The sequence below is a fragment of the Gymnoscopelus braueri genome, assembly GCF_963280865.1.
Source record: "Gymnoscopelus braueri genome assembly, chromosome: 16".
NCBI lineage: Eukaryota > Metazoa > Chordata > Actinopteri > Myctophiformes > Myctophidae > Gymnoscopelus > Gymnoscopelus braueri.
In genome coordinates this window covers 51,882,032-51,904,255 of record NC_137616.1, presented here as the reverse complement: position 1 = coordinate 51,904,255, position 22,224 = coordinate 51,882,032, and the positions used below count along the sequence as shown (strand labels likewise).

At 40.5% G+C, this 22,224-nt stretch overlaps 1 protein-coding gene across 2 annotated transcripts; it reads left to right on the top strand.

The window, feature by feature from the left end:
- Nucleotides 1-94: 94 nt before the first annotated feature.
- mtfr2 (mitochondrial fission regulator 2) lies at nucleotides 95-20,993 on the top strand. 2 transcript variants are annotated; one of them, XM_080452280.1, is made up of 8 exons: nucleotides 95-228; nucleotides 5,672-5,802; nucleotides 6,507-6,611; nucleotides 7,991-8,124; nucleotides 10,573-10,919; nucleotides 11,702-12,005; nucleotides 19,094-19,280; nucleotides 20,643-20,993. In XM_080452280.1, exons 2-8 carry the CDS (start codon nucleotides 5,731-5,733, stop codon nucleotides 20,688-20,690), a joined length of 1,197 nt encoding a protein of 398 aa, XP_080308406.1. In that variant the 5' UTR covers nucleotides 95-228; nucleotides 5,672-5,730; the 3' UTR covers nucleotides 20,691-20,993. The 2 variants fall into 2 exon arrangements, with proteins under 2 accessions (XP_080308406.1, XP_080308407.1); XM_080452281.1 differs by lacking the exon at nucleotides 95-228 and adding an exon at nucleotides 4,119-4,170.
- Nucleotides 20,994-22,224: the final 1,231 nt, after the last annotated feature.

Below are 22,224 nucleotides of genomic sequence, written 5' to 3'. Positions count from 1 at the left end.
TCCTGCATTCCATCGGCCAATCAGGACGCGCGTTGCTGCCGAGGCTTCATTTGACTTGACGGTTGTTGTTTTTTTTAAAGCCGTTGCTGCTTCCTCCACGTTCTGCGGACTTACCTTTAGTTTAGTTTAATCATTTATTACATTTAAACTAAGCACAGTGTTTTGTATCATTAACGATGGTTCAGCTTCAGAGGACGGAAACGCATCTTTGAGGAGAATAACCGAGCTGTAAGTTTATTTTATTTGTTTAAATGTGGGTTTAGTTTGTAAAATATGCAACTCGATCTGTTGTGACGATGATGATGATGATGAAGATGATGCCATGCAGGTCTGGAATACCGCAATGCTGTTGTTAGTTACATCTGTATTATGTAATCATTATTATAATATTATTTTAACCATCATAGTATGATTATCTCAGCCCTCACGAGATCTGTATTATTATTATTGTTTATGTATTTATTATTATTATTATTATGTATATTTATATTACACCTCGTGTTCTGCAATAGTCATAGCCTTTGTCCTATTATTGCGAATTGTACTTCCATGTCTTTCTAAATAAAGTGCTTCAATCAATCAATCATGTATTTTATTGGGTCTGACTTTTACTTTCGTATCTACGAGAGTCTTAGCTCCACCCACCCACATTTCCCTAGAATATCACCAGTAAAGCCCGTATTTATCCAAACATCTACAAATGCTAAATATAAAGGTGCTTACCCGCTTGCTACAAATGTTAACTAGGTGTCCGGTGTGTTTGTGTAATGTACTAGTCCATATGTTTTAATAAAGAAGTGTTTTAATCCCGTCTGTGGCCGATTCTGTCAGAAGTTCCCAATGGGCGGTAGTAACGGGGCGCATCCGGCGAAAGCCGGAATTACACTCAATGTAAACAGGAAGTAAACGAGGGGGGGAAACGGCGTTCGGCCACAAACGGGATTAAAACACTTCTTTATTGAAACATATGGACTAATACATTACACAAACACACCGTACACCTAGTTAACATTTGGGGAAAGCGGGTTTAACACCTTATATTCTGCATTTGTACATGGAGAAATACGGGCTTTGGAGGAGCTGACAATCCAGTGGAAACTGTGGGGGTGGAGCTAAGACTCTCGTAGATGTCAAAATCAAAATCGATCAAATAGGCTGGTTCAGCCGCAGCCTGCGCAGACCCCCGGTAGCGCAGGCTGCGCAGCCTCTCGTTTGTAGTAAAAAACAATACACTTTCACTACTTATCAAAACAAAGAGGGTTTTAAGATGTTCAAAGCCTACTTTCCTCAGTGGGAACACTCTGAGCCCCCCACCTCACGTCTAAAATACACTTTTTGACCAAAATGTAAAATAATCCACTGTATGAGAAACATGTTTTAGTTGCTCCACTGCGCCCCCTACAGATCCGGTCAATGGATGTTTTCTATTGACCGGATCTGTAGGGGGCGCAGTGGAGCAACTAAAACATCTCTTACTTGGGGGGAAATATTTTATTTTCTGTCTTAAAAGTGTATTTTAGACGTGAGGTGGGGGCTCAGTGTTCCCACTGAGTAGAGTAGGCTTTCAACATCTTAAAACCCTCTTTGTTTTGGCGAGTAGCGAACGTGTATTTCTTTATTTTTGACTACAGAGCTGGTAGATCAGCTATTTTCAAATTATTTGGGGCTTGTTTTCATAGACCTGGTTGCTTATTTCTCTCGCAAGATCTGGCAACAGTGAATACTGCAACGCTGCTGTTATAGTCACATCTGTAAAGTGTGACATTAATGTTATTTTTAACAAGAATTCATTGTATGATTATATTAGCCCTGACCATCTGATCTGCATTATTATATTAGACCTCATGGTCTGCACTAGTCTAATCCAGGGGTCTTCAACAGGGGGTCCATGACCCCTAGGGGGTCCTCAGAGTTACTACAGGGGGGCCTTGCGCTGCGAGGCGTTGTGAGCTTGTAGATCGTCTATTTTCAGCAAAGAAGTTTGGAGTAGGGGGGGAAAAAAAGAGCAAACCAAGTACAAGTTTTCGAAGTGCTGAGGGTGGTTAACTGTCTGAAAATACCATAGAGGTATAATATAACTAGAGGGCGTATTGCCCCGCCCCCAGCTATCATTTCAATGAATGTGCTCACTGGCGTTTTGAAGCACCCGGAAACCTGCCGGAAGTAGAATTATTGGTTCGATTTTGACCCCCCATAGAGTTATGAGCATGCGCACTAGTGTCCTTTTTGCGTTCTACGGCAGCCCGTGTGTCAAGGATTGAACGCGAGATATTTATTAAATACACTCGAGATGCATATTTATATGTAAATGCATATGTATGTATCAGGGTCCCCACGGTCATGAAATTCCTGGAAATATTTTGAAATAAAATAAAATAAAATCCAGTACTGGAAAAGGTTTGGAATTTATCAAGGGTCCTGGAAAAATATTTGGCTATGTATTGTTTTTGGCAATTTTTGTTTTTAATACAAAACATTTTCATAAACATGTATAACATTACACGAAATATGTAACATAAGTAGTTTTTCGCCGAACGGGTTGTGTAACACCCCATCCGCACTTGCATCCTTCATTACTTTTAAATTCATAAATGGGGCAAATGCAAGGCAATATTATTTAAAAAAAATAAGTCATATGGATGCCATAATGAGTCTTCCAGTGAGCTAAGCCCTAATTTTGCACGAAATGTTGAATGAAATTGTACTATTCTATATTCTATGCTTTATTTATGCTTTATTTTTGCTACACTGCCTATCTTTGGGCATTGTACATAGGAGTAAGAGACACATTATTGCGCTGAATGATTGTTTTATAGGCCTGGAAATTGGGATAAATATTCTGGAAAAGTTTTGGAAATTCATTGCTAAAAATGTGTGGGGACCCTGATGTATGTATAATATGTTTACATATTTATATGTATAAATATAAATATCTCTCAGTATGTTTTGCGCGTGCATGTATTTCTCCCCGCCTGCAGTTCCAGCTTTGGCCACTGGGGTGGCAGCTTCAATGTTTCTCAGCAACTCTGGGGGCTTGGAAAATACACATACGTCTATATGAAGCCATCTATGAAAATGTTTAATATGCAACACGATTTCATACAACATGTAGTTGGGGGTCCCTGCTTCATCTCTCTCTCTGCTAAGGGGTCCTTCGCCTGGTCTAATCATTATATTATGATGAAGTTGCTCAGTGTAATGCACATTTATTTAGTCTGCGTTATCTTTATATTTGTCAGGTTGTTGGTTCTTATATGTTTAGTGTTTTTTTTCTCAACCACACATGTACATTCTGTCATTAGACACATGTTTGGGTTCATTGTTTACCTGTTATCCTGTAATAGCCTTGAGATCAAGAAGACTATGGTAGATGTATTTTATCCATTTTGACATTTCTACCAGTCTTGGGCTAATCCTATAGTGTCTTTAACCCGTTAAGGCCTGAGGCTGATTCTACAAATGTCTTCTAAATCCTAACAGTTACTTTTGTTGTTTTTTAAACTTATGTTACTATAATCAGTGGTTCTCAAACTTTTTCATGTCAAGGACCCCCAAAATGATATATATATGCATTTGGCTGCCGACACCCATCTCAAAATATGTTGTTCCAGGGTCTTACAGTCTCCAAACAATAGTACAAAAATCCATGGCTCAAAATGGACACCACACAAATTGGCAAAGATTAAAATTGTTTTATTTAACTTCCCACAACAACGATGAGAATATTGAGGAACAAACATAATGAAAACTAAACTAAATGCTAATACTTTACCAAACAATGAATGAAGGAAGTCAAGAGGAGGCCTGGAGATGCCGGTCAAACTAAATAAAATGGAGAGGGGGGGGGGGAGACCAGGCCACGCCCCCTATAGGGATGCCTAAGCCGCTCCCCCCTCCCTACCTAACAAAACCAAGTTCTACTGAACGAAAAGCTAAACGAAAAGAGAGAACTATACCGGCCACCTCCAGGCCAAACTAAAGTAAACTAAGTCACTTAAAGAAAAAGTATTTTTAGCCTGAATAAACAATAGTGTGGGTTCTGAGCTGTTGCTGTGTCTGTGTCTGAGTGGAACTGAATCTGTCTTTTATAGAGGCTGTAATTGGGGCGGGGCAGAAATCCCAGATCATCTGCAGGTGTGTCAGCCTGAGTGAGAGGAGAGACAGTGAGGGGTTAGTGATTGAAGACCTGAAGCCCATTCTACAAATATCTCCTATAAATCCCAACAGTTTTCTGAAAAACGTATGTTTCTATATCAGCGGTGCTCAATCTTTTTCATGTCAAGGACCCCCAAAATTATATGCATTTTTCCGCGGACCCCCATCTCAAGATATTTTGTTCCAGGGACCCCCAGAAGCAAAGATTTGAGTTAAAATGTTCGCTTTAAAAGAAAATAAATATATTAAGTTGCATACATTTTCTCTATTTAAAAAAAAATAGCAGATCTACAAGCTCGTAGCGCGGCACTCGGCTATGAGCTTGTATATCTGCTATTTTTGAATAGCCAAAGTGTAAAATAATGCTTTTTTTAGCTCAAATCAAAATGTGACACAGATGCGTCTCAGGTCTTAAAGGGTTAAGAAGCAAAGATTTGAGTTACAAATGTTCGCTTTAAATATATATGTATTCAAAGATCTTTCAAAAATAGCAGATCTAAAAGCATGTAGATCTGCTATTTAGCCCAAGAGATCTAAAATGACACGCATGCGGTCCCGGATTCAATGGTTTAATTAAGTATTGCAGATGTTTAACAATAATGTAACTCTTGAGAGAGTAAAATGAAACCATATGGACCCATTTTACACTCTCAAGAGTTAAATATCTAATAAGGGTCCATTTGGTTACCAACTCTCCATCATTTAGCTGGGGACCAGGACCACCTGGAACCTCCCCAAGGACCACTGGTGGTCCCTGGACCACTGGTTGAGAACCACTGCTATATGGGGTTCTAAATGGACCCTTACAGGTCTGTGACTCTGAGAGTGTACACATGGACATTTGGTTCCATTTGTACACTCTCAAGAGTTATGGTTGGTCCTTGAAATGATAAAGTTATAGACCCACCGGTATAGTAATTGTATATCAGACAGTACGTCCTCATACCAGCTCTGACAGTGTGATTAAAAACCTGGTTCCTGAAAAGGTTCCAAAATATGATGGAACCAATTCTTCCTGGTTCCTCAATAGTTGGATCCGGTTCCCCCGATTTCCTCCGGTTCCTCGATCCCAACCCCTTAAACTGAACTGAATAAATGAACTCCTTTTTTAAAGGGATAGTTCACCCAACATTTTTTCTATGGATTAGTCACCTCATGGAGACTTGAATTAGATGGATAGGATATTGTTTAGTTTTAGTCTCATTCCTAAGACAATAATTTTAAACCGCTTATTGTCTCATTCCTAAGACAATAAGCGGTTACCGGTCCACGGTAACCGCTGCTTACCGTGGACCGGTAAGCAGCGGTTCCGCTAGGGGACACAAAGGAGACTCTTTGTGTCTCCTACCGGAACCGATGCTGGTCATCACATTATTGTCTTATAGGAATGAGACAAAAACTAAACAATATCCATGAATTCAAGTCTCCATGGGGTGACTAATACATAGAAAAAAAGGCATTTAGGGGTGAACTATCCCTTGTGTTGTTTATAATAACGTATTGTCTGTCCTTGCAGGTGTCAGAGATGTAAACCACACCATCCTCGGTGCAGTGAAGACAGAGACAGAGTTAATAATGTCTTTAGTAGAAGACATGGTGGACGTCCTCTGCTCCATCCTGGAGTATTTTGGAGTTCCTCCAGACATGGTGGGTTGATGGAGTACACATGGACTAATTCAAGTCCTCAGAGTTCATTCATTTGGATTCCAAGCCGGCATGTCTTCTATGGAAGTGTAGCGGCTACAGAAGCAATGTCACACACCCAAAATAGCAGATCTACCAGCTCACAACACGTCGCACTGCGACGTGTTGTGAGCTGGTAGATCTGCTATTTTCAGTTATTAGTCATTTTATAAGATGAAAGAGTATTTGAATTGGTCAAACTAACTTGTGTTTTTTTCCCGTAAATTAACGCCTTACTTGATCACTTTACGGCATCACACATAAAGCATCATAAGATGGCAGATCTAAAGCTTGTAGATCTGCTACTTTTGCTATTTTTTTTTTATTTGAATCCTAAAAAGTAACAGTTTTGGACATTTACACCCGAAAGAAAATGTTCATTGTTTTACTTTAGTTTTTTCAAAATGTAAAGAAAAAGGCAACGACATTGCATCATGATGCTACTGTACATAGTGAAGGCGTGTAGATTGGCTTGTGCTAATGCAGCACTGTCATAGGAGATATTTACAGAGTCTAAAATAGAGCATTCTTTTAAATAATATTGAGATACAAGGTTTCTGCGCAACAGTGACAATGTTTAGTTCAGTACTGCTACAGTAATGGATTGTCTGTCTGTCTGTCTGTCTGTCTGTCTGTCTGTGTGTGTGTGTGTGTGTGTGTGTGTGTAGCTGGTTCCGGTGTGGGACAGTGAGCTGTGTGGACAGTACCGCAGCATCGTGCGGATGATAGGATCGAATCTCCCCATAACACCTTCACCACGACTCCACATCCAGGTAATAATAATAATACATTTTCATGTTATAATAATGCACTTTTTTGCATATCTCAAAGGGCTAATGCAGGGTTTAAAAACATGGCATAGAAACAGCACCGGCAACCAAACCATTACACAGGACCCTACTAGGCTGAAGGGCCAAATTAAAAACTGAAAGGTTAAATCAGGGCATAGAGAAGAAAAGAAAAGGCCCATGAAATTTAAGAAAACGCTTTGTTAAAAAGGTAATTTTTTTAGTTCATTTTTAAAAGCATCAGTGGACTGTTGTGCTCTCAGGTGTTCTGGGTAGTGTTGATTTTGACATCAATTTTGTATTCACTTTTAGTCGTAGTTTTTTTTTAATAAAATTCCATTTAGTTTTAGTCATATTTTAGCCATCTGAAATATTTTACTGTTTGTCTAGTTTTAGTCGACTAAATATCATCAGATTATAGTCGACTAAATCTACAGTTGATTTAGTAGACTATAATGTATGTTGGTGGTGCCTTGATGATGTCATAATGGATGATTTTACACTTGGTTGCATGCTGAAAACAGCAGATCTACACGAGCACAACGTGTCACGCTGCGACGCGTTGTGAGCTTGTAGATCTGCTATTTTCAGAGCGCAACACCCGAGCGCAACCAAACATAAAATGACTTGTCTTTTAGTTCTACTGGATCTCTTCTCCACTAGATCCCTCACTAACATTTTAGTCTTTTGTTGACATAATTGTCAATATATTAAGTCATAGTTTTTACACATCATAGCTTAGTTTTTATTTAGTTTTTATCTAGTTTCCGTCAGCGAAAAAAGGTAGTCGACCAACATTTCTCGTCATAGTTTTAATCGACAAAATCAACGCTGTTTCGGGAAGAAGGGCGTTCCACAGACGTGCGGCAGTAGAGCAAAGTGGCCCATGGTGGTGAGCCTGGTCATATGGGGACAAAGGAGAAAGTTGGTGTTGGAAGAGCGGAGGCTTGGAGTGGAGGGTTGTGGGGCAAGGAGTTCTTTGAGGTGGGGGAGGGGGGGGGGGCATTGCCGTAGATGCTCCCTGTGTGAGAAGAGAGATCTTGTATTCAGTCCTGGAGGAGATGGGGAGCCAGTGAAGAGAACGGAGGATGGGTGTCTTGTGTCTGTTGGTAAACTAGACAGGATATGATGGGAACAAATCTCCACATAAACGTTGGCACAAAGTACGGAGGTATAGTTCACAATAATGCTGAAAGGATAAGGACAAAAAGCCCAGAGGCCTTGTTTACATTGTGTAATACGTATTCAATTCATCAAGACATATGGAGACATTTCATTTTAGCAGTGTTTGTAAAACAGTGGCATTAATGCAGTGCTGTCTGTCTGTCTGTCTGTCTGTCTGTTCCTCCATGTCATACCATCAGATCCCTCTGCACACCTTTAAGCATCGTCGTGGTTATGTTGACGTTGCTATGGAGACGCCCGCCATCACCATCCCGTCATTGGCTGACGTGATGTGGGTTGCTGAGGACGAAGGAGACTGCTTCACCAGGATCAGGTACCAGAACACATCAAACCCACCTTTCATAGTTTAATAGAACACAGGGTAAGAGATATTGCTTTGTTAAAATACATTTTAAATATCTCTACATTTTGATTGTACACGTTGCTATATAGAGTGTCTGCAGCTCTTTAGTAGACAGAAAATACATGTTCAGGTCAGGATACCGATTTTATCCAATCAGCAGAGAGATCTCACACAGGATACAGATTAAACAAGTACAACTGGACGTGATGACACAAATAATTGAACAGACACAATTGGAACTGGATTCACACGCTGAATTAGGCAACCTCACCTAAAGACATGGACACCCCTGTTACTGAACAAACACTCTATAGTAATGATTACTATCACAATATAGAGCTATTTAACACTGATACTGAACAAACACTCTATAGTAACGATTACTATCACAATATAGAGCTATTTAACACTGTTACTGAACAAACACTCTATAGTAATGATTACTATCACAATATATATCTATTTAACACTGTTACTGAACAAACACTCTATAGTAATGATTACTATCACAATATAGATCTATTTAACACTGTTACTGAACAAACACTCTATAGTAATGATTACTATCACAATATAGAGCTATTTAACACTGTTACTGAACAAACACTCTATAGTAATGATTACTATCACAATATAGAGCTATTTAACACTGTTACTGAACAAACACTCTATAGTAATGATTACTATCACAATATAGAGCTATTTAACACTGTTACTGAACAAACCTTCAATGATAACTATCATTATATACTGTAGCTTTAACCTTTCCCCCCCAAACCTTTTGTTTTACCCAAAACATATCACTAACTCTCACTTTAAAGGGACATACTGAAAGGTATGTCCTCACTTTAAAGGGACATACTGAAAGGTTATGTCCTCACTTTAAAGGGACATACTGAAAGGTTATGTCCTCACTTTAAAGGGACATGCTGAAAGGTTATGTCCTCACTTTAAAGGGACATGCTGAAAGGTTATGTCCTCACTTTAAAGGGACATGCTGAAAGGTTATGTCCTCACTTTAAAGGGACATGCTGAAAGGTTATGTCCTCACTTTAAAGGGACATACTGAAAGGTTATGTCCTCACTTTAAAATCAATCTGCTCAGGACTCAGGAGGCTCTAATTGCAGGCCTTTTGACTCCATTTCTTATGTGTAAATTATACGTAGCCTGCGAGTTAGTTCTGGCCAGCATACACTCGAGATAGGTTACATGCATGCTCGTTCTATGTGGCTGTTTACAGCGTCATGCAAGATCCATACGTCATACACTGACGTGGCAATCAGCTGTCCAGTTGGGCGGGTATTTAAGTTCTCTTGAATCGGGCATTCCATCTGCTTGTGTGTTCTGGATTGTTGTCATGCGGCGTTTGCTCCCACCACCACCCCAGCACCACCAGTAGGCTCTACTATTGGTCTGTTCCCCATGGGGGGTTGTTATGTATATCTATCTCCCTGCTCTTAAAGGTTAATGATGGTTGTCTGAATTGTGCTGAGCAGGGAGAAAAAAATATATAGCAGAGCCTGAACGCCAAGATAAAATATTACATCCACAATTCTCATTCTATTATATTGCTTAAATATATTCTGTCTATAATATTGGTTTAATCTATTCGAGAGTTATCTGACAGAACGTTCTATTCTTCAGAAGGTGGGCTATCTTTCACTCATAGCATCATGTTAGCATGGGTTTTGAAGTTTTCTAAGCAACATGTACCGGGTAAAGGGTTTACTTGGACTGAAGCAAAAAAAAGAAGGAAAAAAAGCATTTGAGAACAACTGGATTAGATCATAGCTGTAATCTTTATGTTGAATGGAACTCCCTACACGTCATTTTACAGAGGCTAGCGGGCTATAAGAGGGTCTGTCCGACCGCCTGCCTGTGTCTTAGGGTTTCCACGGTGTGGAGATTTTCCCTCCAACACCAGAGCAGCACCTCTCTGCTTTGAGGCACTGCATTACCGTGGTCCACCAGTAGGTGTCGTACTTGACTCAATGGAAGACTAGTTAGTGCTCTACTCTTCCATGCAGACTGGTTAGAATAACCTTTATTCATTCAAACACATCCCAGACTTCAGCTTTAACATCAGCTCTTTATACCTTATGGCCCTTACTTTGAACAAATGGAATGTTTAGTCGGTTGGTTCGTTATCAGAATAGGCCAGTATTCCGCTCATGTGACCCCAGTTTTAAGCACCTGCCAGTGCACCACGGTGTATTTGAATCCACAACCTCGTGGTGGTGGGCAGGGACTTTACCACTGCGCCGCCCGAGCGCCAAAGTATTCAACGTCTAACGTCAAACACAACACAAACACAAACGTGAAATAAAAGATCTATCATTAGTATCTTGCACCCCCCCCCCCCCCCCCCCCCCCAGAAACATAATCTGTAATAATAACTCTTGTATTGATTTACTCAGGAATCAGATGCTTCCAGTGAGGCAGAGTGTGGTGAACCACCATGTGGCTGGAGGCGCCCCCAGGCCGGCTCTGAGCCACGCCCAGAGAGGAGGCGTGGTCCTGGGCCACAACACTGACCCAGACACCCAGAGAGGAGACATGATGGTGGGGCAGAACCCTGACCCTCACGCCCAGAGAGGAGGCATGATGCTGGGGCAGAACCCTGAGCTTCACGCCCAGAGAGGAGGCATGATGCTGGGCCACAGGACTGACCCAGACACCCAGAGGAAGATCTCAGCTCTGGAGGAAGAGCTTCTCAAACTACGAGCCCAGATAGCCATGATCGTTACCGTAGCACCAGCTGCAGGTACACTGAGACGTGAACCACACACACACACACACACACACACACACACACACACACACACACACACACACACACACACACCCTAAACAGGGCTAAACAAGGCGATAACGTCGGAATGCGAGAGTTAGAGTTAGCAGTAAGGCGAGACCAGCCCAAACAAAAGCAACCGGCAACTATGAATATTTACAAGCGACTTTACAGGAAAACAAGCCCAAATTCACTTATAGTTAGCAGACCTGGCAAGTTGCCAGGTCTGCTTTAGCGCAACAATGAGCGCCACGGCCCACAGTTTGTGCTGAACTAAATGCCAACTTTTGCCAACGGACTACCAGTCTTTGAATATAATATTGGAATAAAATATAATAAAATATGTTGAGATGGGGGGGGGTGGTTTGAGAACCACTGATATAGAAACACACGTTTAAAAAAACTGTTAGGATTTAGAAGACATTTGTAGAACCCCACAGAAGCAAAGATTTGAGTTACAAATGTTCACTTTGAAACGCATATATATATATTCAAAGATTTGCACAAATGTTCACGATTAAAAACAAAAAAATAGCAGATCTACAAGCTCATCGCGCGGCACCGAGTGCCGCGCGATGAGCTTGTAGATCTGCTATTTTTTTGAATAGCCCAAAGAAACCAAAAAATGACACAGATGCGTTCCCGGTCCTAATGGGTTAACTCTAAACAGAACCCACCTTCTAAATCTGTGTCTCCTCCTGTGTGTCTCCTCCTGTGTGTCTCCTCCTGTGTGTCTCCTCCTGTGTGTCTCCTAGGTTTGATCCAATCAGTGGACGACCCAGACGGTCATGTGATGCCTCCTCCTGCTCTGACCTCCACACCTCGCCGCCCCTCTCCTCCCCCTCCCCCTCCTCCTCCTCCTCCTCCTCCCTGTCTGGGCTCCTCCTCCTCCGCGCGGACCCTCTCCATCACGGAGCTGATCCTCCAGCGCAGAGGGGGCAGCAGTAAGGCAGGGAGGCTGCTGTCTCAGGGGGGTCCGGTGGGGTCCAGGGAGGTGACCCCCTCCATGATGGACGTGCTGAAGGACCTGAACCACGTGCAGCTGCGTGCCGTACAGAGGTATTACATGTTACTGTGTCTGTAGGGTCTAGGTCATACATGGGCAACGGGGCGTCCCGGGGGTCACATGCGGCCCCCACCTTCACTTAATGTGGCCCACAGGTTAATATCAGAATAGTGATATATTATTGATTTCAGCTGTTATGATTCTAAACATGACCCGCTTTAACTACTTCAGTCTATATTAGTAGCTTAATGACTAGTATTAAAAATGTTTAAAAAAAAGTATTTTTTATGTCCAATGTCTTTGTATTTAAGTTCATAAAGTTAACATAAGTATAACTAAATGCATTTGAAATGTAATTAAAATATTACTTTTCAGGATTCCAATTAAAAAATAGAACAAAATAAATCTGGATTCCAATTAAAAAATAGCAAAAATATCAGATCTACAAGCTCAAAACGCGTCGCAGTGCGACGCGTTTTGAGCTTGTAGATCTGATATTTTTGCTACTTTTGTGTGACATAGAATGGCGAAGTACGGCATTAATTTACAAAAAAAGTTAACTCTCTCAGTGCCAGATCCCGAGTTATCCCGAGTTTTCGGGTTATACCCTCAGTGCCAGAACGAGAAATCCCAAGTTTTTTAATAAAAATAAAAAAATTAAAAAAAAGTTTTGTTTTTTTTGAAAAAAGTGTTCAGAACCCAAGATATCATTATATGAAGATTTGCAGCTCCATCCACTCTTTGTTTAACCTATAACTGAAAAAGGCTGTATCTCGCTTCCTAAGCACTTTTTTTTTTCTTTGAAAAAAAAAATAATAATTCTGGCAAAGTTCGCAACAATTTTATTTTTTTATTGGCACTGAGAGAGTTAAGATACAGAGATGAGAGGTGTCTGCCCTCTGACAGTATATGTAATGTGTTCCTCTGCAGTGAGTGTGTAAACATAGTGGCCCTCTACATCATCACAGTTGCATCACCCCTGGTCTAGGGCCATAGAGTTATAACATATATTATACGTAGCCTGCGAGTTAGTTCTGGCAGCATACACTCGAGAGGTTACATGCATTGCTCATTCTATATGGCTGTTTACAGCGTCATGCAAGATCCTTACGTCATACACAGACGTGGCAATCAGCTGTCCAATTGGGCGGGTATTTAAGTTCTCTTGAATCGGGCATTCCATCCGGTTGTGTCTTCTAGCTTGTTGTCATGCAGTGTTGCTGTTCCTGGCTGGTTGTTTGGTTGTTTGCTGGAGCTACTGCTACTTGCTATCATGCTTCCCAGAAGCTGCTGTTGTTTGCTGGTGTTACTGCTTCATGCTACTTGAATCATGCTTTCTGCTCATAAGCTGCTGTCTACTATAGGCTACTGTGAAGTCCAGGTGGTATGGCGTCGCGTTTGTTTATCTACTAAGGCTGCTGTGTTCTTCTCTATGCTGCTGAAAAAAGCTAATGCTGTTGATGCTAATGTCATTGTTGAGGTTTCAGTGGTGGTCTGGTGCCGCTGGTTGTTATATGATACTTGTTCTATTACTAAAAGCAAGCAACTTAAATTGTAGTGAAACTGCTCCTTGCTAATGTTTTCAAAGTTAAGCTGAAAAACAGCGGTGTTTTAGCTCAGCCAGCAGAGCTTTCTGTTGTGTCCCTCCAGGCTATGGGGCCTCATCTCATTATTAGCAACATTGGCTGGTTTTCTGTCAAATCGCTTATTAATGGTGGTTTGGCTTATTTCTGGGGAAAAGTTATTTTGGGATCGCTTTCTTATGTGGTTCTGTCATGGTCCCCAGATTAATGTGTAGTTAAAAATATATATATTCCAAATATTCCACTTTTATCACAAGATTTCGAAATAGCAGATCATCTACAAGCTCACTTTAGGCTATTTCAATGGCAATGCATACATTAGGATAATACAGGTTAAATACAAGTATTTTCGTGGTCTAGGTTGGCTGATTTTTTTCTCTCAAACCGGCATCACTGCACGTATCAGTGATCAGCTGTTCAGAGCAGAGATGGAGAGAGAGGAGCAATAGTTAGTGTCACTTATGCAGTGCATTGCTCAAATCTTATGTTTCATATAATGTACTGGTTAAAAACGATTAATGCACAGTCTGGCCGTCATCTTGAGTGGGATAAGAAAGTACACTTGTGGATGAAGAAGAGCTAGTGTGTGTTCTTGCGCTTCCAAACATGTTGTGGTTCTCTGATCAACGTCGAGTGCGTTCCCTCCAGGCTATGGGACTGCAAGCATAGACGCATCACAGTGCTGGGTTGCCATGTCCGCTTATTATAAGCACAAGTTATAACTAATAGTTTTTTCTTGATCTCGTTTTAGTGTTGCAGACAGTAGTCTGCGGATTTACTTGAGTAAAGCAGCATAGCACCAGGTATCTCAGTGTAGGAATTAATAATGTTTCAAGTTAATCTACAGTTGGTTAAAATATATATAGGCTATTTATATTAGTGATTCATTCTTTCAGCAGTTTTTCAAATCTAGGAGACTGCTCAAATATGCTGTAAAGAGAACTTATGGTTCATGGTGCATAATTTTATACTAAAGTAGACTATAGTGTGCAGTATGGCCATTATATTGTGGTAATATATTTTATGTTGCAGCTAGTAGGCCTATGTGCTAATTGGTGGCTATAGCTATTTCCATCTGATGTAGCCTACATTTTCTGGTAATAATTTGCCTCTAAGATATAGTGGAGGCTGGTAAATATAATAATGAAGTAAATTGTGCAAATCAAGTAAGTAATGGGCTATTATACTGTGTTGGCTGCAGTGCTTGGTTAGATGTAAGCTTTTGGTTACATTCTAAAGTTGCCCTGTGCTATTGTATTGCAAAGCTAATTAAGCTATTCTTGCTGTTAAGGTGATATACATTTTGCTGCTTACACCTTGGATAAGAGACTGGTAGGTTACAGGGATTTTCTTAAGTAAATCTTGAAACACTTGAAGGAAAACAACTGCTTTTCTTTATCTTTAGCAATAGCAGCCCATCTAAATGGTCTTTGTTATATTAAAGATGGTTTAACACTGCTAATTGTGAAATGCAGTCAGTCCAGCAGAGGGCATTCATGCTCTCAGGGCATAAAGGAGGGGAGCAATTTATGAGGGCACTCATGTCTTATCTTGGGATCAACATATGTTCAGATCCCCGGATGTAATGCATTCTTATAAAAGCGGTTGACAATTGATGTCATGTTGTGTGACAAGCTACAGGGGTAAAGTTATTGCTACCAGATAAATGGTGGGGCTCTTCAGTAGAGTCATGGTTGATGGGCATTTAAAGGTTCTTGGAATCCAAACTTAGTTCCGTTATTATTGTTATGAAGTTATTGGATAATGAATGTTATGGTCATTAATTAAATCTGCTCAGGAGGCAAATATTTAATGTTATGTTCTTTAAAGGGTGGCTTATCATTCTTGGTATTATGTTGGCGTGGTTCTTCTTGCAGTCTTGTAAGCAAGGTTGCAATTTTACAAGCATGTAATGTAAAGGGAGTACTGGATTCAGATTAAATATTGTTGGTACTACTAACTACTATAAGTCGATAACCATTGCTTTCATCTACGTGGAGTCTAATCTAAGTGTATATCAAGAGTTAGTCATGCATCCATGATTTCTGATGTTTTATTTCTATGGAGGGACATTTTATGAATATATCTTAAGTCTCTCATTGGAAGCTGCTTCAGTATTCTTAGTTAATTAGAAGTCAATCTATGGTTAGATGGGGCAGTCATAGATCTTAGCTGTTAAAACACAGATCTTAGTCTGTTCTCACACAAGCAGCATTATGTTTATCTGTGGCTCATTTGTTCAACAGGTCATGTCCCATCTTCAGTTAAGTTTAATTCAACAGAACAAATCTTAACCATCTGCATATTTTCAGTTGGTGCACAGATCAACCGTTCTGAATAAAATGATCCTTAGTGCCATGTTCGTCATGTGCGCTAAAATGGGGAGTTCTTGTTGGCTCAGGATGTAATGAATACAAGTGTTGTAATAGCTAAATGTTAATGGTAGTTCTGTTATTACCATGCATATCTGGTGGTCGCTGGGTGAAGGTAAGGTGTAGCGTGACTTCAAAGTCATGTTAAGTTTTAAATGTTCTTTAGTTGGCACTAAAGAGTTCAGCTGGTTGCTCAAACTCAAACTAAAAAAAGAAAAGAAATCATGGTTGATGCGGTTGGTTTGCATCATGGCTGATGCGGTTGGGTATAGCATCACGGTGATGCAGTTGGCTTGCATAAGAGTTGATGCGGTTGGGGGCATCAGTAGGATGCGGTTGGGGGCATCAACTCTTAACACTTAGGCATGTTAAGTTTATGTAGTATATTCCTCTATGTGGCTATTAGAGGAATGGTTAAGTGCTGCCTGTGCATGGCAGCTAAGGCCTTTTAGTTCACATAAAGTTAGTATGTCCTAGCCGATCCCAGACGCTGGTCTGTGGTGGATGGGATATCAGCTTGGTCAATTGGTATGGGTTTGAGAATTCACCCCACACATAGGAAAAACTATCATATAGAATAAGGCTTACGGCAAGCGTAGCCATGGCTTCACATTCAAGTTCACATAGATAAGGCTTACGGCAAGCGTAGCCATGGCTTCACATTCAAGTTCACATAATGTTAGAATATCCTAGCATGATCCAGAATTGCTAGCTGCATATTCGTCACTGTCTCCTGAAGGAGTCTAGTGGGATATCTGTTTGGATGAATCGGTGAGCGTTCACCGTAGGGCGTTCTTGGTTCCGCGTGTTGGGGGTTATGTTAGAATATCCTAGCATGATCCAGAATTGCTAGCTGCATATTCGTCACTGTCTCCTGAAGGAGTTAGTGGGATATCTGTTTGGATGAATCGGTGAGCGTTCACCGTAGGTCACGCGTGTTGGGGGTTGTTATATTATGGTATATCTATCTCCCTGCTCTTAATGGTTAATGATGGCCGTATGATTGTGATGAGCAGGGAGAAAAAATATAGCAGAGCCTGAACGCCAAGATAAAATATTACTTCCACACTTGTATTCTCATTCTATTATATTGCTTAAATATATTCGGTCTATAATATTGGTTCAATCTATTCGTGAGTTATCTGACAGAAATTATACGTAGCCTGCGAGTTAGTTCTGGCAGCATACACTCGAGAGGTTACATGCATTGCTCATTCTATATGGCTGTTTACAGCGTCATGCAAGATCCTTACGTCATACACAGACGTGGCAATCAGCTGTCCAATTGGGCGGGTATTTAAGTTCTCTTGAATCGGGCATTCCATCCGGTTGTGTCTTCTAGCTTGTTGTCATGCAGTGTTTGCTCCCACCACCACCCCAGCACCACCAGTGGGCTCTGCTATTGGTCTGTTCCCCATGGGGGGTTGTTATATTATGGTATATCTATCTCCCTGCTCTTAATGGTTAATGATGGCCGTATGATTGTGATGAGCAGGGAGAAAAAATATAGCAGAGCCTGAACGCCAAGATAAAATATTACTTCCACACTTGTATTCTCATTCTATTATATTGCTTAAATATATTCGGTCTATAATATTGGTTCAATCTATTCGTGAGTTATCTGACAGAACTAGAGAATGGACAGAACGGACGGCCCCGCCCATTCATTTCAATGAAGTTGATCAAAACTAATGGTATTTCAGGAGGTGTATTTCCAGACTCTATGTCAGGGTTCCCACGGTCTTGAAATTCCTGGAAAAAGTTTGGAATTTATCAGGGGTCCTGGAAACATATTTGGCTATACATTGTTGTTGGCTATTGATGTTGTTAAAGGACAACTTTGTTTTTTTACAACCAAGGTTTATGTTTTAGCTTGTAATTAAAGTAAATGAAAGATGAGTGTTATATATTTTTCCATTTACTGCTCTCTATAGTTTTAGCAATTTTCGCGATATTTTTTACAGTGGGCGGGGGCATTCTGTCCGGTGGCTAAATATGTATTTTTACACCATAAAAAAGGTCCTGTGGTCTTTGATGGCCAGATGTGAGTTATTGGGGGCTAGAAGAGCTACCGTAAATAATAATAAAGAAAACGCTGGTTTATTGTGTAAAAAAATACATATTTAGCCACCGGACAGAATGCCCCTGCCCACTTTAAAAAAAGATAGCGAAAATTGCTAAAACTATAGAAAGCAGTAAATTAAAAAAATGTAACACTCATCTTTTATTTACTTTAATTACAATCTAAAACATAAACCTTGGTTGTAAAAAAACTAAGTTGTCCTTTAATAAAAAACTTTTTCCAAAACATGTACAACATTACACAAAATATGTAACATAAGTAGTTTTTCGCCGAACGGGCTGCGTGATTGCAGCCTAGTGTATTACCGGACGTGACAAAAAAGGAACAGATCTACAAGCTCACAACGTGATGCAGAGTTGGTTTGTACATTTGGCACAAAATTTTGAATTCTATATTCTATGCTTTATTTTTGCTACACTGCCTGTCTTTGGGCATTGCACATTATTGCGCTGAATGATTGTTATGTAGGCCTTGAAATTGGGTTAAATATTCTAGAAATGTTTTGGAAACTGATGTTGACCCAGGGACCACCATCCTGACTAAGAACAACCTGAGGACCACCACTATTGTGTGTGGTGGGTCCATCATAGACCCACCCCACACCATAGTGGTGGGGGGTTCATGCACCAGGGAGCTGGAGAAAATAGCTATAATATCAATATAATATCTAATAAAATACAGTGATTTAGTTTGAATATGATGGAATATGATTAAGGATTACTGTGATTATGTTAAGCTCACATTTCATATCACATATATATATATATTTTGAATTTTTTTATGCATGGCCATGGACCACCTGCAATACCTCCGCGGACCACACCGGTTGAAAACCCCTGCTGTATAGCATTCGGAGATTGTGGAATAGTCGTCTGGCTACGCGAGACTAGTCTGCATGTAAACCTCCCGCCAACAGTCTCTCTCTCTCTCTCTCTCTCTCCCTCTCTCTCTCTGTCTCTCTCTCTCTCTGCCTCTCTCTCTGCCTCTCTCTCTGCCTCTCTCTCTGCCTCTCTCTCTGCCTCTCTCTCTGCCTCTCTCTCTCTCTCTCTCTCTCTCTCTCTCTCTCTCTCTCTCTCTCTGCCTCTCTCTCTCTCTCTCTCCAGGTCACCGGGCGGGACGCCGGTCAGAAGGAGGCGGAGCAAAGGGAACGCGATCCGTAACGACCCGGCGGCTCTCATCGCCGAGGCTCTGCGCAGGAAGTTCGCCCAACAGCACCACTGTCTCAACAACTCCTCTGACAAGGAGAACTCTGCTGAGATGTCACCGTTTGGCAGCCCGGACTCTCCAAGAGTGAGTATTATTATTATTTTTTTAGCAGGGGTCTTCACCAGGGGGTCCGTGACCTCTAGCACATTAACTGCCAGAATTATTTTCATATTTGTTTAGCCAGTGCCAGAGTTTTTCATTGGAAAAAAAAAAGTACTCAGGAGCCGAAATACAGCATTTTTAAGTTAACAAGGAAGTGGATAGGAGTCTAGATCTTCAACTAATCATATCTCCTTGGTCTTTGGGTGAAATTGGAAAAAAAAAACATTTTTTTTTTCACTTCACGTAGATCTACGCGATTGGCACGTGGCGGCTTTAAAGCGGTTCGCGTAGATCTACGTGATTGGCAGTCAATGTGCTAGGGGGTCCTCAGAGTTACTCCAGGGGGGGCTCCAAATCTTTGTGTGATAGGAATGTATTTTTCTGTCACATTCAACCTTTGGTGCTCCACAAAGAGTAAGAGTTTAAAATAATAATAAAAACTGCATTTCTCCAGGTAAGAAGAAGACAAGAAGACAGGTTGTTGTGTTTTAAAACATAATAATGAATATAACATAGGATCTAATATTGTGTTGTAGGTTAAAACATCATAGTTAATATAACATGTGATATAATATCCACCTAAGTGGAAAAAGCGGCACTCCAAAATAAATACTGCAAGACAGAGGCTCAGTTTCTCATTTTATTGCGAGAACGCTGACGCGTTTCGGCCGCAGCCTTCCTCAGAGCAGATTAAAGAGACTCTTTAAAACTGAGACACTGTCTTGCAGTATTTATTTTGGAGTGCCGCTTTTTCCACTTAGGTGGTTTTGTATACATAGCTGAGCACCCACTGCCTAAATTAACACATTGAGTGCCAAAAACGGTCCGGACCGTTTTTCATAATCCAAACAAGGTGTGCCAAAAACCGTTATAACCGTTTTAAAAAAAAAGAAAAACTTTTTTTTTCTTTTTTTTTCTTCTTCACAGGACCAGGAGATATCATTTTTCGAAGATTTAGACTTTAATCCACTTCCTGGTTAATTTATGACTTCAAAAGCCTGTATCTCGGCTCCTGTGTACTTTTTTTTTTACTGTTTTTTTTTTTACTATTTTTGACTATTTTCAACTGGCTGCAACTATGGAACGGATTACCGAATGTTTTGAATTTTTTCCCCCCGATTGTACGAGACCTGTATGTGTGTAATGAGGGGATCACCTTGAGGACGGTGATCACTGAAAATATTTTGTGACTACTTGAAAAAGGTTAAGAAATGGTTAAAAATCCAGGCACTGACTGTACCCTGTTTTTAAAAAACCCTGGCACTCAATGTGTTAAGAAGGCATCCAGAGGAAGCGCACCGTTTTGTCTTTCTTATATGTAATGTAATATGTTTTGTGTTCCAGGTTCCTCAGCTTCACACCAGAAGAAGCCAGGGACGCCTCCACATGTGACTGTACACTGACCCCTGACCTTTTGAAGCATAACGCCCCTGGGAACCTGAACCGTTATCCTATTGGCCGTCTGCCCAGTCAGTCAGAGACGGGTAAAAACCCCCAACTTCATGACAAGTCAGTGCCCCGGTTAAAGAGGCCTGGACACGCCCCTTTGATCCCCCCAAAGAGTTCAAAGGTCATCACAGTGACCAGTGATGTGCCTCATTGATACGATGTTACTGCAAGCCTTCACTTCACTGTCTCTTTCTTTACTTTCTCTTAACCATTAAGGCCTGGAACGCATCGGTGTCACTTAATATTTCTTTGGCTATTCAAAAATAGCAGATATACAAGCTCATGGCGCGGCACCGAGTGCCGCGCCATGAGCTTGTAGATCTGCTATTTTTTGAAAAATCGTGAAAAAATATTTTTTTGTATTTTTTTTCAAAATGTTAGGATTTAGAAAACATTTTTAGAATCGGCCTCAGGTCTTAACGGGACCTAGAACGCATCTGTGTCATTTTAAGATGCCTTTGGCTATTCAAAAATAGCAGATCCACAAGCTCATAGCGCGGCACTCGCGCTATGAGCTTGTAGATCTGCTAGTTTTTGAAAAACATACATTTTTCATACATAAAAATCTCTCTCATATTCAACATACAAACATTTGTAAATCAAATCTTTGCTTCTGGAGGTCCCTGGAACAAGATATTTCACAAATGTTCGCTTTAAAAATATATATATTCAAAGATTTGCACAAATGTTCCACGATCAAGCTCATAGCGCAGCAGCACCGAGTGCCGCGCTATGAGCTTGTAGATCTGCTATTTTTGAATAGCCAAAGAGATCTTAAACTGACACACAGATGCGTTCAGGTCTTAATGGTTAACCGTTAAATTGTTTGCAGGTTTTTGTCTTGTTTACTTATGCAGGTTGAATGCAATGGTTTCTCTAGCAGCTCATTTCAATGTTTGTTTTTGGTGCAAAATGTGAGTCTGTGTAACTTTAAATGTTCTTTTGTTTACATAATGGTGGGTTATAATGTCTCGTCGAGTGACTCGTATAAACGTCCCTTTGTGTGTAATGATTAATTCAAAGGAAATGTGTAATAATGCTTCTTAAAGTACAATGACACTTTGGTAGAGGTTTGGGGTTGTGTAGTTATCTTGGTATTTATGATGTAACTCCACATATTAGTGAGATCTCTTCAATAGTTGCTCCGTTAATTAGAAATGATTAATGGTTTAGAAATGTCTATTCCTTAATAGTCTCCTCGTTGACTTACATTGCACAGGGAAACGGTTCTCAATGTCAGACTTTTAGCACATAGACGAAGGTAAACAAAGCAGATTCTGACAATTTATAAAGTGTTGGATCTTTTTCTTGCGTGTGTTGGCAATGATTTGTAAAGGTACTTAAAGGTCATTTGTCACACGCATAATAACAAACAAACACAGTGATTGGATTGTGGAAGCCTGCCTTCCGGATCGACTAAAACGCACAAAGTTGAGATTTATTTTATTTTAATAAAGAAAGGAACAGAATTTTTGTA

Excerpts from the sequence above, each read along its gene's own strand:
- mtfr2 (XM_080452280.1), top strand. The coding sequence starts at position 5,731 with ATGTCTTTAGTAGAAGACATGGTGGACGTCCTCTGCTCCATCCTGGAG. Across the intron at positions 8,125-10,572 it reads GACTGCTTCACCAGGATCAG|GAATCAGATGCTTCCAGTGA; the intron begins GTACCAGAACAC and ends TGATTTACTCAG. Across the intron at positions 19,281-20,642 it reads GCAGCCCGGACTCTCCAAGA|GTTCCTCAGCTTCACACCAG; the intron begins GTGAGTATTATT and ends TTTGTGTTCCAG.